Source organism: Mus caroli, unplaced genomic scaffold, assembly GCF_978045245.1.
Source record: "Mus caroli unplaced genomic scaffold, Mus_caroli_1 scaffold_9, whole genome shotgun sequence".
NCBI lineage: Eukaryota > Metazoa > Chordata > Mammalia > Rodentia > Muridae > Mus > Mus caroli.
In genome coordinates, this window is record NW_028227264.1 from 88,924,045 (window position 1) to 88,938,635 (window position 14,591).

Below are 14,591 nucleotides of genomic sequence, written 5' to 3' on the forward strand. Positions count from 1 at the left end.
CCATTATGGAACCACTGTCTCCTGTGGGAGATACATGTCAGCCCGGAACTCCGTCATTAAACTACCTCATGCTTTTACATCAAGATGGTCGTCTGTTCGTGATTCTTGGGTGCACGCCGAACAAAAATTGAGTGGGGGTTTCCCCACTAGGTTCTTTCACCCCCAGAGACAGGGATCACACCTTTGAAATTCCCTTATCTCCCTGTAGGAGTTTTCCACTCTGCTTTATCCTACGGAGACTTGCAAAGATGTATTTTCATACTTTCCTCTTCTGTTCAAAAACCTTTAACATCTCAATATTACCTAGAAAATAACAAAATTCAAGGCCCCTAACCATCTCGTCTCGGTTCCCCTTCTTGTAAGCCTAAATCTATTAACCTCAGCCTCACTTGCCCAAGATGTCTGGCCACACTGGCCCTTTGGTCCTACAAGTGCACTCCAAGCCTCCAGATGCATTACTGTTCAGGGCCCAGGTCAAATGCTAACACAACCTTTCCAGAGGAGGTGCTTCCCAATAGAGGTCACCTCTCAGCTAGCTCTGCTCCTGCATCTTACTGGGCTTCGTCTTAGTTGTACAGATTTCTCTTTCTTTACAAGACCTTAGATTTTACAAAGGAGGCAGTTTGATTAATCTCTTCACCATGGCACTTCCCCTCTAAATCCTCATTAAACTAATGAATCCGTGGCTGCATAAGGACAGTGTACCTTCTACAAGTATGCACTGTTAAACTCTGCTAATGATGGCAACTATACTTTAGGGTTTGGGGAAATATATACAGGGGTCTTGAAGATAGCTGTCAATTTTTAACTAAGAAAACATTATGACTATAAGGTAGTTTAAAAAGATAATCCTAATGTGTGTGTTTGTATGTGTGTGTGTACATAATACAAATACATACCTTCTTCTGATTGCTGTTCTAGAATGCTGGTTTTAGAAGTCTTTAACCTTGTTTCAATTAGTCACAGAATAAGATCTTTAGAGGAGGTTATCTCTCCAACTCCATTCCCCAACCCATCCATAATCTCATAGTGAAATAAAAACACCTTATTTTAAGGATTCCCACAAGAAAAACTTGCACAGAATTTATGGAAGTCCATCCCAGCGTCTCTTGGCATTTTCTGCCAGAGTATCACTCCATAATGAGTTAAGCTGAATTATGTGTGGTATGATTTCACTTTCTCTCTTAAGGGGTAGTGTAGTATATTGCTTTAAATGTATGGCTTCTAGCTGGGGATAGGGGCTTTAGCTCAGTAGAAGGCCAAATGCCCAATCCATGAAATGCTCCATTTAGATCTAGTCATTGCAAAGTAAATAAAATGAAGAAGACATATGGCTTCTGAGATCAGAATTTCTGTTTGTCTCTGGAGACCTGAGCTTTCTCTCTTGGCTTCCTCATCTTTAACGTAGGGGTGATAATAGAACTCATCTCATAGGGTGATTTCAGACTTTGACTAAACTATATGTAAATTATTCAGAACAATGTCTGGAATCTCGAAAATGATATATGAGTACTGATTATAATTATTTATTTTATTTTGAATAGGATGGATAAAAGCTTAATACTAGTCTTTCATACCTATAGGTTAGGAATAAAAGAATCTTTTTTTTTTTTTTCTGAACTGGATAGACCCAGTTCCATTGTACCATTTTTAATCAGATGAAAAATTTTAATATTTCACAGATCTTCATCTTAGTTCAGAGAAGAATATTTTGCTGGGGTTTTTTGTTTTTGTTTTTGTTTTTTGTTTTTTTCTAGACAGGGTTTCTCTGTATAGCTCTGGCTGTCCTGGAACTCACTTTGCAGGCTGGTCTCGAACTCAGAAATCTGCCTGCCTCTGCCTCCCGAGTGCTGGGATTAAAGGCGTGTGCCACCATGCCCAGCTATTTTGCTGTTATTAAGAGGATTTTCGAACCACGATTCCAAAAGTCTCACCTATTTAACCTATATTTTTTTATAGCCGTTCTTCATGCTAGGTGCATGGTCATGTAATGTTGCCTGATAGATTAGGGCCCATCTTCATGGTTTGAATGCCAAATTTTACTTAGATTAAAAACTCTTTAAGTATGTCACTTACCACTCTTTCGAATTCTTTCTTCCAACAGGTCTGCATGTCCGGCAGGAAGTTTCTTATTAAAAATCTCCGCCGAACGAAGAAACATGGCCTCCACTGCGGACCCTTTGAGCAAAGCAATCTGATCTTCGTGGTCCAGTGTCTGAAACCCTATGATGATAATCAAACGGGTCAAGGAGTCGTGTTTGCCCAATAATATTTCACACTGTTTATATAGGATACTATTGCATGCACACAATAAGGTATCATCATCAGATCATCCATACTGGTAAAGCCTTCACATCAACTGACAGTGTAGTTGTTTCACAGTAGGTCTTCAGGGGGAGTCAACTGGATTCCTGTTGGACCCCCAATGAGAAGCTTGATGTGTGTCTCCACTGAGTCAGGCTTACTGGAGAAATGCGGTGAAAAGAGAGATGCCAACTGCACAGCAAGCTCATGCATAACTGTAGAGAATGGCTGACTCAGATGGAGCAGCCCCCAGAAACTGGATGTAGGCAGATTCTCTTTGAGCCATTATTCCAGGCACACCTGGCATGCAGGGTCAACTCAGAAAACAAAAGCTCCCAGAGCCAGAATATTGAGCTGTGGGGCTCAGTCAGAATGTAGCGAATGAGTCACATACCCCCCAGATGACTGGTGCACTTTGAGGTATGATTTCTGGGCTATGGTCTGCACCTTGCACGGTGCGGACAAAGCTGAGGAAGAACTATTAGTTTCGAGGAACAGAACGTCATCTGGAAGACACGAAGTCCTCCAAGTCCTCATCAAGGCTTTTAGAGCACAGCCCCCAGCAATGGCTCTGATGTCCTGTCCATCACCCCTCCCTGACTCTCTCCTCCTGATACGCTGAGACCATGACTCTCCTGAGATCTGGAAGTGCGCTGTTGTACCAGAGATGAATGTTCTTCTCTGGTATCCCTGTACTGCCCCTCCTCACAACAGGCATTAGTTATCTACTGAAAGCTTATCCTGTGTAAAACTCCAGGCTCTCACTAGATGCCACCTGCTTCATGTCTGCCCACAGAATGTACCACTACCTGTCATGAGACAATGGATTCATGGTTATATGTTCCTTCCTATGAAGGAATATAAAGTTTTTAGAACAAATACTGACTACTTCACTTTTGTACCCTCAATGCCTGGCACATAATAGGTGCTTGATATTACTTGTTGGGCAGCAGAATGAATAAATAAGTGAATGAACACAATTTTTTGTGCACACACACACACTCACACCGAGACAGACAGACACACATACATACACTCACACACCCCGGGGTGTGTGTCTATCCATTATAGAATGTCTAATGGATTAGGAAAGTGTTAAACAGCAGTGGGCATTCAAAGAGAGTAACACTAAGGATTAACAGTCACTATCTGGGTTGGAGACTTAGCTCAGTGATTGTCTAAGCCTGCTAGAAGTTCTGGGTTCCAAGCCCTCCCTAGTACCATATGAAACTGGATATAGGTGATGTTTGCCTATAATCTCAATACTTGTTAGATAAAAGCATGGAGACCAGAAATTCAAGGTCTTCTAATGATACCACTTGTTTGAAGTCAGTCTAGCCTCCATAAGGCCCTTTCTAACAAAAAGGTCACTTTCCTGAGACCCTAAGGGCTCCTCTGCTGGCAGGACCATGCCTTCACCTTACTGGGTCTCCAGCCCTGTGCACAGTGACTGACAAAAGATGTACTAATGGATAGCAGAATTTCCCACCAATCCCTTTCAACATTGGTGATCTACTACCATTGCTGATATTTGTAATGTTATTTCTACAGTTGCAATTAGGGAAAAAGATTGACAGAGCTTTTTTTTTTTTGTCTATTGTTTCTTTCTGTGTTTTAAGATTTTATCCCCCCTCCCTAATACTGAACACACATTCATTCTACCCTCCCTTTGATTCCAGGGACTGGGAATGAGGAAGAGTTAAAATATTCCCATTTGCATCTTCTCACCCATTATTTTGCAGATCAAAAGAAACTGACCATTTGAACTGAAAAAAAAATACCTTCACATAGTTTTTAAAATCTCATCGCCCTCTACCTTTTTCATTTCTTCTCGCAGTTTTTATTATTTTTTTTGTGATATCAGTTTTTAATCTCGATTGGTGTCACCTTAATTAGCATATAACAAATTAGGCTTCTCTTTCATTGTTAGTAGAGAAGTAAGAGAATATTAAAGTTTCAATGACAGCGAGAACTTTCTGCATTCTATGAGTTTCATTAGGCTAATGTCTCTCAGTGACACATTTAATAAAGAATAACAAAAAGAGGGCAGATGAGCAGGTCTAATTAAAACCTACGTCAGAAGCTATTGTCTGTTCTTTAATAAGTGTTACGCTGCTACTGAAGGTATGTATTACACTCTGCACTATGAAATTGTAAATGCACTAATGTTTTAAAATTCTTTTGAGACAAATCTGATTAGGTAGCCGAGGCTAACTTTGTAAATCTTTTCTTCACTGAAACAATCTGAATCACTTCTCTGATGACACAGATACACTAATGATGCATGCTGGGAAATGCAGCTTGGCACTTCCTTTTCTTTACTGGAGAAGTTCATGGGTTTAGCACCTCAGCACACAGCTCTTTTCTTTACCTTATACACATCACCATTCATCAATGTGCATGGAGTTTCGTATCTATCGTCCACTCCTCCTCCTTTTCTCTTCTACTCTTGTTTGTTTGTTTGTTTGTTTTTTGAGACAGGGTTTCTCTGTGTAGCCCTGGCTGTCCTGGAACTCACTCTGTAGACCAGGCTGGCCTCAAACTCAGAAATCCGCCTGCCTCTGCCTCCCAAGTGCTGGGATTAAAGGTGTGTGCCACCCTCCTCCCCTCCACCCCGTCCCCCTGGCTCTCTCTTCTACTCTTATTACCTTAGTTTGAGCCTTCTTCCCTAGACTTGAGCAGTGGCATAGAAACGGACCCCCTGCTTCCTGTCTCTTCCCGTCCAAGCCTACCTCATAGACCTGGTAAGGCCATCTATCTATAATAAGAACATCATCATTACCTAAAACTTCTTTACCACCCAGGAAGCAACGGCTACATTCCTTAGTTAGGCCCCTACCATCTAATGCCAATTTGCCTTACTACCTAATCAAAGAGCATGCCAAAGACATTACTCTATAGCCACATTGAATTTTGCCTCCCATCATGCGTGTGTGTGTGTGTGTGTGTGTGTGTGTAGGGTGTCATATATGTTCGTGTGTGCATTTTTATTTGTGTATGCATCTATATATGTGGGTGTGGCTTTGTGAAGGTCAAAGGTCAACACTGAGTAGCTTCATCAAACACTCTCCATTTTATTTTTTTGAGACAGACTCCCTGACTCTGGACCTCACTGATTCAGCTCGTTTGGCTGGTCAGTAAGTCCTGGGATCCTTCTGTCTTTGCCTCTCCAGAGCTGGCATTGCAGCAACATAACACTGTTCCTGGCATTTTACATGGGTACTGGAGATCCCAACATCAGGTCCATGTCTTTGGCCTCTGCGTTTACCTGTATGAGTGTGTGTGTGTGTGTGTGTGTGTGATCTTAAAAATGTCTAGCTTGGATATAGTCTTTTCTGATGGCTGTTAGGTTTTCTTGAACTTAATTCCTCTCTTTTTGAGTAGTGTGTGTGTATGTGTGTGTGTGTGTGTGTGTGTGAATACCTTTTCACTACCCTTCTTGAAGGGAACAGCCATGTACTTGTATGGCCTCAACCACTGTTAATGGAGCAACAGATAAATGACAACTTTGCAGAGTCTCAATTCTGACCTATGGATTTGGGAAAAAATTTCTTTCAGTTTTAAAAACAGGATTTAATCTATACCATGCTGGTCTCAAAGGTTAATATGCAGCCAAAGATGACGATAAACTTCAGTTTCTACTGCTTCCACCTTCTAGGAGGCAGAATTTATAAGCATATACCATCAGGCCCAGTTTACACAGAGCTATGGGTCAAACTCGGAACTTCGTGACTATTAGGATTAGCATTCTAGTAACTGAATCTAGGAAGAATTATTTTGATTCTGAGTATGCTTTCTGCCTCTAAGTTTTCACGTCTCTAGTAATTAGAAATGTTTAAGTGACTTGAATCTCTTCAATGTCACAGAAAAACTATACAATATAGTAGTTTAATTACTAATGGAAAAACACCTAGCAAAAGAAATCCCCCGATAGATCGGGTCATATAAGAATGCTTTAAGAACTGGAGCTGGGCATGGTGGCACACACCTTTAATCCCAGCACTTGAGAGGCAGAGGCAGGCAGATTTCTGAGTTCGAGGCCAGCCTGGTCTACACAGAGTGAGCTCCAGGACAGCCAGGGCTACACAGAGAAACCCTATCTCGAAAAAAACCAAATAAACAAACAAAAAGAATGCTTTAAGAACTGAAATAAAATATTGTACACAGAGTGATTAATATTATAATGGCACATTTTACGTATTTCAAGAACATTAATTTTTATTATTTAGAAAAAAAATACCTGGAAGCTTTTTTGTGAATTCTACGAGAATCTGTACATGACTGGTTGCCATTTCTGTTAATATGAGAAAATTTTCTTCTGCACTAAATTCTTCTTTTAACTAAATTTTAAGAAAAAGTAAATGATTAATAAGTAGACAGGAAAAGAATAACCCAACATAAAATTGTTAGAGGACAAAAACCTGACTTGAATAATGAATTTTTTAAGACACAGGTCGTATTTGGAAACCATTACCGTTTACAAGACAGACCTGAGACTTCCTTCCAATTGTTTAATGCTGATACAAGCTTGGACATATAACTTGAAGTCTCAGAAAACAATCACTTTGAATAACACATTTACATATAAATCCCACCTTAAAAAGTAGTGAAAGGTCACAGAAAATGCTAACTTTAAATAAGTAAATTGTTCAGATAGAGTACATACGATTTTATTTGTGATTTCCTGAGGCATTCTCTGCTTGCTGTACGAATCCATAATATAATCCAGGAGGGTCTGCTGGTCTGCCGTGAGTCCAGTTTTCTCCTACACTGGCAAGAAAATGAAAGGTGTTAGGGAGGGCGGTCAAAGGCATATTCCAGTATGTGCACTCATCTGAAACAAACTAATGACGAAGGATTTTTCAAAGCCCCCAGAGCTGTGACCCTTCACATGGTGGGAGACAGGTTTCTCTAGGTCCTGGCACAAGCAGTAACTTATTTCCCTAAAGTTGTTTCTATTTGCTTGTTTTCCTAGGTAGACAACATGAGCAATGAAACACCCTCATGCATCTCATGGGACTAAATAGTAATTCGAACATAGGGGCTACTGAGCACCGCAACATTGAAGGTCAGTAGGATTTCAAGGTTCAATCATAGCTTCTGAAGGCTTCCTGTGTGTTACATGGAGAATCCATCCACGAATACTCGTCTGTATTCAAGGGGGGCAAACTGGCCCATGGACCACAGCCACCTGTGTAAGTGTAACGTTTTATTGGAAGGTGGCCGTGCTCCTTTCCTGGTATTTTGTCTGTGCTCCCTTTCAGTTAAAATGGCAGTTACATGGTTGTCATAGAGAGCATGTGGCCAACACCTAAAAGCCTACATATATAGCGCGCTGCAGAAAAAAAAATGTCTGCAGAGCCCACAGTCAGATCCCAGATATCTCTTTCCATTGTCACTGTCTCTGAAGGAATATAAACGGTTGCGTTAACTTTCTTTTATATATATATATATATATATATACATATATATATATATATATATATATATATATACCAAAGCATTACTGATTACTGATGGGGCACTGTAGCAGAATGATCCTTTTTCATAAGATTCGTTTTCCCGAAATCAAAACAAACAATAAGATTAAAAACCTAAGAGGGGAGGAAGTTCTCCTTGCCAAATAAATACAGCCGAAGGTCTAGCTTGGAGATCTCGGCTTGTTGGCTTTTCAGATAATGGAAGATAAGAATTCTTCCAGAGGTTCTGTGATTTGTGTGATGTCTAACCAGCCCAGAGGCTGTTCCCTCACTCTGTCTTTAGTTATCCAATGGATTCTTAAGATTCTGTGAAAAGGGTCTTTCTCTATTGGTCCACAGATTTGTGGTGTCCTGGATTCCCCTTTGACATGGACCAATCCACAACCTCTGCAGGGTCCAGACTTCCTGAGTTGGAACTTTCCTTCTCAAGGGCAAGAGAGGGAGTGGGGAATTGGGATATAGCCATCAAAAACTTGCGTGGAGCCCAGGCATGGCCGTGTATGCTTTTAATTCCAGAATTCTGGAGGCAAGTCCCAGCACTTGAAAGGCAGAAGCAGGGGGATCGTTGTAACTTTGAGGCTATTCTGGTGTTCTAAGCTAGCCATGACTGCACATTGTGATCCCGTCTCAGAAAAAACAAAAAACAAAAGACAAACAAAAAAACAAAAAAACCTCAAGTGAAAAACTCCATCGTGGAGATTACATTGTTCCCCCTGGCAGCCATTAGGCAGTAAGCGGCCCTGCCAGAATCTACACTTTCTACCCTATACATTGCTATTATTTAAATTTTTCACCCCCAAGCATCCCTATCCCTCTTGATTCAAAAGAAAAGGAGGACTCTGTTCCAAAGGCAACTGAGATGAAAATTTGGCCATGGCCAAGGCTCTACTCCAACAACCTCCCAGCCAGACTGACAGGTTCAACCAGAAGCCCATTCGCACCAGCTTTGGCCCCGCCGCCCTCGCCCTCGCCCTCGCCCTCGCCCTCGCCCTCGCCCTCGCCCTCGCCCTCGCCCTCGCCCTCGCCCTCGCCCTCGCCCTCGCCCTCGCACTGTTACCCTGCAAAACTTGGTTGTGGAGGTCACTTGTCGCAAGTCACGCCCTTCGCTGTCGTCCTCATTCACTGTCTGATCGGCGTGCTGCTTCACATTTTTCCTTAGCCGTTTAGATTTACACTGGATTTCAGTTAACAAACCTTGGGGGCATTGGGGGTGGAGGGGAAGAAAGGAAGAAAATAAGGATAAACCACCAACCAAAAAAAAAACACATCATGGTGGGACTCACGGCTCTAGCTGCATATGTAGCAGAGGATGGCTTAGTCCTTCATCAATAGGAGGAGAGGCCCTTGGTCCTGTGAAGGCTCTATGCCGCAGTATAGGGGAATGCTAGGGCTAGGAAGCAGGAGTGGGTGGGTTGGTGAGTGGGGGTGGGGGTGGATAGGGGGTGTTCGGAGGAGAAACTAGGAAAGGGGATAACATTTAAAATGTAAATAAAGAAAGTATCTAATTTTTAAAAATCCTATTGGGTGTATGGTCCTTGAAGATGCTGTTAGGTCGTCAGCTCAGGGGATGCGCAGAGCTAATTCTGGCTCGTCTGGCATTTAAAAGGAGAAGGCCAGATGGAGGGATGGCTTTGTGGTTAAGGGTAGATGCAGATCTTGCAGAAGGCTGCAGGAGGAGATTGGTTCCCAGCACCCACACCACCTGTGGGGGGCCCCACAACCACCTGTGATTCCACTTCTAGGGGGTCCCATCCCCTCTCCTGGCCTCCTTGGGTACCCTGCATACATGATATACATCCACACAAACACGTACACTTGGACAAAAAATAAATCTTAAGGAAAAATAAAAAGCTAATTTTCTTTTTTTTAAGATTTGGTTTTGAGTGAGGCATTTGGCATCTGTGAGTGTGCTTCTTCATTTGTGGAACACAAATATTTGCCACAGAGGTTTGCATAGATGTGATTAGGTATTTTTAAAAAGAAACCACTGGGCTTTATATATAAATAATTTGTGATGCTAAAGGGTCATACAAAGCAGAAGATATTTAGTCAATGGTATCGCAAATGACACACTCCCTGTTCCCAGTCTAGGAGACCAGGGAAGCTGCCTTCAGAACATACAATTACTTTTAAACATCCAAGTGTTTTCACCTATATTAATACTGGTCAATAAAAAGTATATTCAGTTTTATAATATTAAACTTGTTGAGTAAAACAAATGTGAACTCCTTTCAGAAAAAAAATAAACCCCACTAATCTATGCCAATTATTTAAAAATACAAAGGTTACAATACTTAAGGATCGCCAGCCATTGCTTGGTTCCCAAGTTAAAGACAAAGCCTCTATTGTTGTTCTATGGGAGTTGGTGGAGCCCTGAGGAGGGGCCCAGATCTGTGGACTTCAGTGGTATGCCCTCAGATGGGACTGCGGGACCCCAGCTTCTTCCTCGGTCCCTTTTTCTTCCAGGCCAGGAGACCTGGAAGCTTTGTGCTACGGCATCAGCGCCTCACCTTTGCCCTGCAGAAGCTCAAATGCTGTGAAAAACAGTCACCAAACTTCTAAACGTATGGACCGAAATGAAATGTGTCCTCTTAATAATTCTCTTTGGTATTTTTTAGATATTGATAAAAGCCCAACAAACACAAAGTGTCTGAATCTTTTTTAGTGAGCGTGTAGTTATCATTGATTATTGATTATGCTTTGTGCTTTAACAACTAACAAAGACCTGCCTTCTATAGTTTTTGGATTTCTTTGTTCTTCTCTCAGCGATGGTGAAACAAGGCTCCGGGAGGTATAGTGTACAAAAGACTTATGAAACAGCTACGTCCCTGTGGGGAAGATGTTTGTGCTTATAAATAAAGCTACTGACTTTTGTGGGGAGGGTCTCTTACCAAGTGAGCTCAGGTGGAACAAGTTCATATTTAAGTCATGAGCAACATGAACCGCCCAGTGTCAAAGGATTACCGCTGCAAGATTGGATTGCAGTCGCTGCCCCCGTCAGGTTCTTATTTCATGTTTGCTAAAATGCGATTGTGATCAGCCTGTATAAAACTTTCATCCATCCAGGGATGGATTATTTATTTACACAGACCGATTTTTCTCCCTCCTGAACACATTGTTTCTCTGGGAATGTCCCAGTCACCCACACAGTTCAGGAACAATGGAGCTAGGGTCACCTTCCACGGGCTTTTATTTCACGTGGCATTCCCTCCCTGAATGTTCTCATCCCCTTGGTGAGATTTGTTTGTTCGTTTGTTTGGAGGAGGAACAAGGCATATCTCTAAATCTGAGCGGGCTGTAGGATGAAAAATTAATAATGTTATACTAACATGCATTCTAACTTCTGATGAAGGCGGTGGTTCCTCATAGGGCCAGTGTTTAATACAGTGCCCCCTTATCAGATCGAAGGACAAAATTATATTAAAACTCAGGGTCGTTAATTTCCTGTGTAAACCTATACAAATTGGCTCACAGCTGCACTGAGGGGAGAGGAATTCTTAATAAAAATGACTTAGTTTAAAACCCTATTTAGATAATTCACAGGCATTTACTGTCCCACCGCTCTGACTTTTTATGTAATTAAGCAATAAATAAAGAGTACGTTAAAATCAAATTTAGATGGACCTTTCAGAATGCCGTCCGACATAGCTCATTAAAGCAAGTTATTTCAATAATAACAACATCACTCCTTCTATAAAAGTCCTCGCAACAAAGGAAAACACAATCCCCAAACAAATCCGTCATTTCTTTTAGAGAAATAAGTTGCTCTTCTGATGGCAGTTTAAGGAAGTAAGCGGCCCAGCACCCCGTTCAAGAACTGAGACAGCTCGCCAGATCCTGTCCTTAACATGGGGCTGTCTGAGTTACCTGGCGCCTGCCTCCTTAGGAGGTTTTGGTGGAGTTTAATTGCTTGAGGTGGATACCTGTATACATACATTCAGCCAACATCCCCATCTCTCTGCACTTCCTTAGCCGGCACTCCTGGCACTTCCTGCGCATGTACATGTCCATCACGCAGTTGCCCCCGTTCTTACACTTGTACACGGCGTTCTTGGTAATGCTTCTTCGGAAGAAACCTGTGGGAGAAACACTGCAAACTGTAAGGAGGTCCCTATCAAGTTTTCAGGATATATATGTGGAGTCAAAGTTCTCAGGAACCGCTGGGCATCACCCCGATGAGCCTTGAGCCAAAGGGATGTAGCAATGGACATGTCGCCATGCGCTGTTATTGAAAAGGGAGCTATTTTAAATTTATCTCTCTAGAACAATAACAAGTGGAAATTAGGGACTCTCAGGGGGAAAAAAAATCAGTTTTTTTTTAAGAGTATATTGCTTCCATTTATCTTTATTGGGGGACAATTATGGGCCAGTAAGTGCTATATGCTGACGCTATAAAGGCAAACAATCCATCCCTGCCCTCGCGGAGTTTAAAGGTTGACCAAAAGCAAATGCATGCAAATAACCAAGCAAGGAAAGCGTAGGGTTTGTGTGGATAGTGTTGGACGCTGTGCTGGGGCAGGACGCATGCAGGGAAGTGTTAATATAGCAAGTGGGGGGCTAGAGATTTGGCTCTGGAATCAAGAGCACTGGGTGCTCTTGTGGACGACAGGGTTGGGTTCTCCAAACCCACGGTGGTGTTTTTACAGCCACTGATAACTCCAGTTCCAGGAATCCAACACCTTCTTTCGACTTCTGTGAACATCAGGCAAGCAGGCAGTACACATACACCCATGCAGATAAAACTCTTATACAACACACAAAATGAAATAAATAATCCTTTTTTCTTTTTAAACCTCGAATGTGAGCAGTAAGCAAAAATCTAGAACACGTGTAGTCGTTTACCAGGTAGTTAGGAAGAAAGTTATTATTCAAGGTTTGAGTTTTTCCACACTAATATAGACAGCCTTGCCTAACCATAAAAATTGCCAAGCATGATTTAAAACGCAGTATCTCCCCAGAGATGAACAGTCTAGCTGCAGTCAGTTCAGATAAGATGCTTCAAGCCAGGAAGAGAATGTGACTCTTCCTTCCATGTCCTCATCTGCTTGTTCTTCAATGAGTTGACCATAGCTTCCAATATTCCCAGGGTTGGTGGCAGTAAGCAGGGACATGTATTTGGGGAGCGAGAGAAGTAACAGAGAAACTAATACTTGTTTGGTACAGAAGTTTACACACTCACAATTTCATTTTCTTAGGTTTTGATGACATGCTGTAGACCATGGTTCAGAGATAAGCCCCTCGCAAATTTTGAAATTAAACATTTCTGAGTAGTGTCATGAATGGGATTTATTTCTATTTCTATTTTTATTTTTATTTTCTTACAGCCTCACCCAGGATAAGAATCATCCCTTCAGCCAGGAAATCCATGTTGTACTGATTACCCACCCAGTGGCATTTGAGAGATCTCATGTATGCAAGAAATTCTACCTCACATCATTCACATTTTTCTATTTTGTCATTGGTTGTTACTGATAATTCATGTCTGTATAGCTGTGTATATGATTCACAGTTTGAAGCCACCACTGGGTATCTTGGGATGTAGCCATTGTGGATGAAGGTGGACCATTTTGTTTTCATAACTGGGGTGTATGTGGCAAGTTTCAAAGCTAACACTTCCTCTCTTGGGTTGGGCTCTTCCCTTCCTATCACTGGGCTACTTTCAGTCATACTTCCTTGATGATAACAAAGCAGTTTCAATTCTAGCTTTTTCCATTCTAGGTTTACTCCTGTCCTACTTTGTGTCAACTGTCAAGTTGACAGCACCCAGAATCACCAGGCTTTTTCAAAGTCTCAGTCAATTGGTTTAATTAGGTTGGTCTGTGGGCATGTCTATTAAATAATCTTAAATGTTAGTTGATGTAGGTGGGTCCAGTCCACCGTGGGTGGTACCATTCCCCAAACAGATGGTCTTGGGCTATAAGGAAGCTAGGTAAACATGGTCCTGAACACACCAAGGAATGTGCCAGCAAGCAGTGTTCTTCCAGCCAGCTTGGTTTGTGTTGTACTACTTTGAGTGTAAATGAGTTCTCAACCAGAGGCAATACTGCAGGAAACAGCAAGCCTTGACTTCGCTCAATGATGGACTGTGACCTAGAAATATAAGTTGAAATGAGCCCTGTCTTACTCTAAGTTGCCTTTGGGCATCAAGTTTTATCACAGCAGCAGAAAGAACACAGAACAACTCTATATCCTTTGCACTGAGGTCTCTCTGTTTGAAGTTCTTAGCAAGGACTTATAACTTCACAAAGACTTGCTCTTGTCTAAGACATAAGTTGTTATTTTAACAGATGTTGGGTTAATAGCAAACATTTATTACTTACATTCTATTGCTCGAACCACTTTGCCACCACTTAGCTACTTAATCATAATATCAATTATTCCCTTCCCCTATAATATAAAGGAAAGGAAAATAATACAGAAACATTAAATATTTGGCCTTGATTTTGGGACAACTGAAAATCAGGAAGACCCTCAATTGCTCTGCTGTAGTTGCCTCTCCGGGGACACAGGACAAGCGAGAGTAGCTTAACACTAAGCGCTGACAGAGAACTGCATTCTCTGATGTTTCAGCTATCAAGATGGGCAAGGTATCCCTGTCTTCAGAACTCTCAGCTTGGGAATATGAAGAAGTAAATTCAAAGCAGAGTACAATATAAGCTGACAGCTAAATATGTAATACATTATTGAACTATGGAAGAAGAATATTAGGATATAGAACAAAATTTTGAGTCATTTCTATGTACTTATAAAGTTGCAGTATGTCTTAGAGGGGGGAACAATAATCCTGTAGACATGGAAAGTTGCATA

General features: G+C 41.6%; 1 protein-coding gene across 4 annotated transcripts in view; it reads right to left on the minus strand.

Moving 5' to 3' along the window:
* Nr1h4 (nuclear receptor subfamily 1 group H member 4) overlaps positions 1–14,591 on the minus strand; it is a 79,910-nt gene that overhangs the window by 17,671 nt on the left and 47,648 nt on the right. For 2 of the 4 annotated variants that reach the window (XM_021173869.2, XM_021173867.3), the window contains 5 exons: positions 11,720–11,860; positions 8,842–8,978; positions 6,971–7,069; positions 6,545–6,644; positions 2,077–2,223 (listed from right to left, as the gene is read on the minus strand). In XM_021173869.2, the coding sequence (XP_021029528.1) occupies positions 2,077–2,223; positions 6,545–6,644; positions 6,971–7,069; positions 8,842–8,978; positions 11,720–11,860 (624 nt within the window). Of the gene's footprint in view, positions 1–2,076; positions 2,224–6,544; positions 6,645–6,970; positions 7,070–8,841; positions 8,979–11,707; positions 11,861–14,591 lie in introns of all 4 variants that reach the window. The other 2 variants (XM_021173868.2, XM_021173866.3) reach the window with 1 other exon arrangement.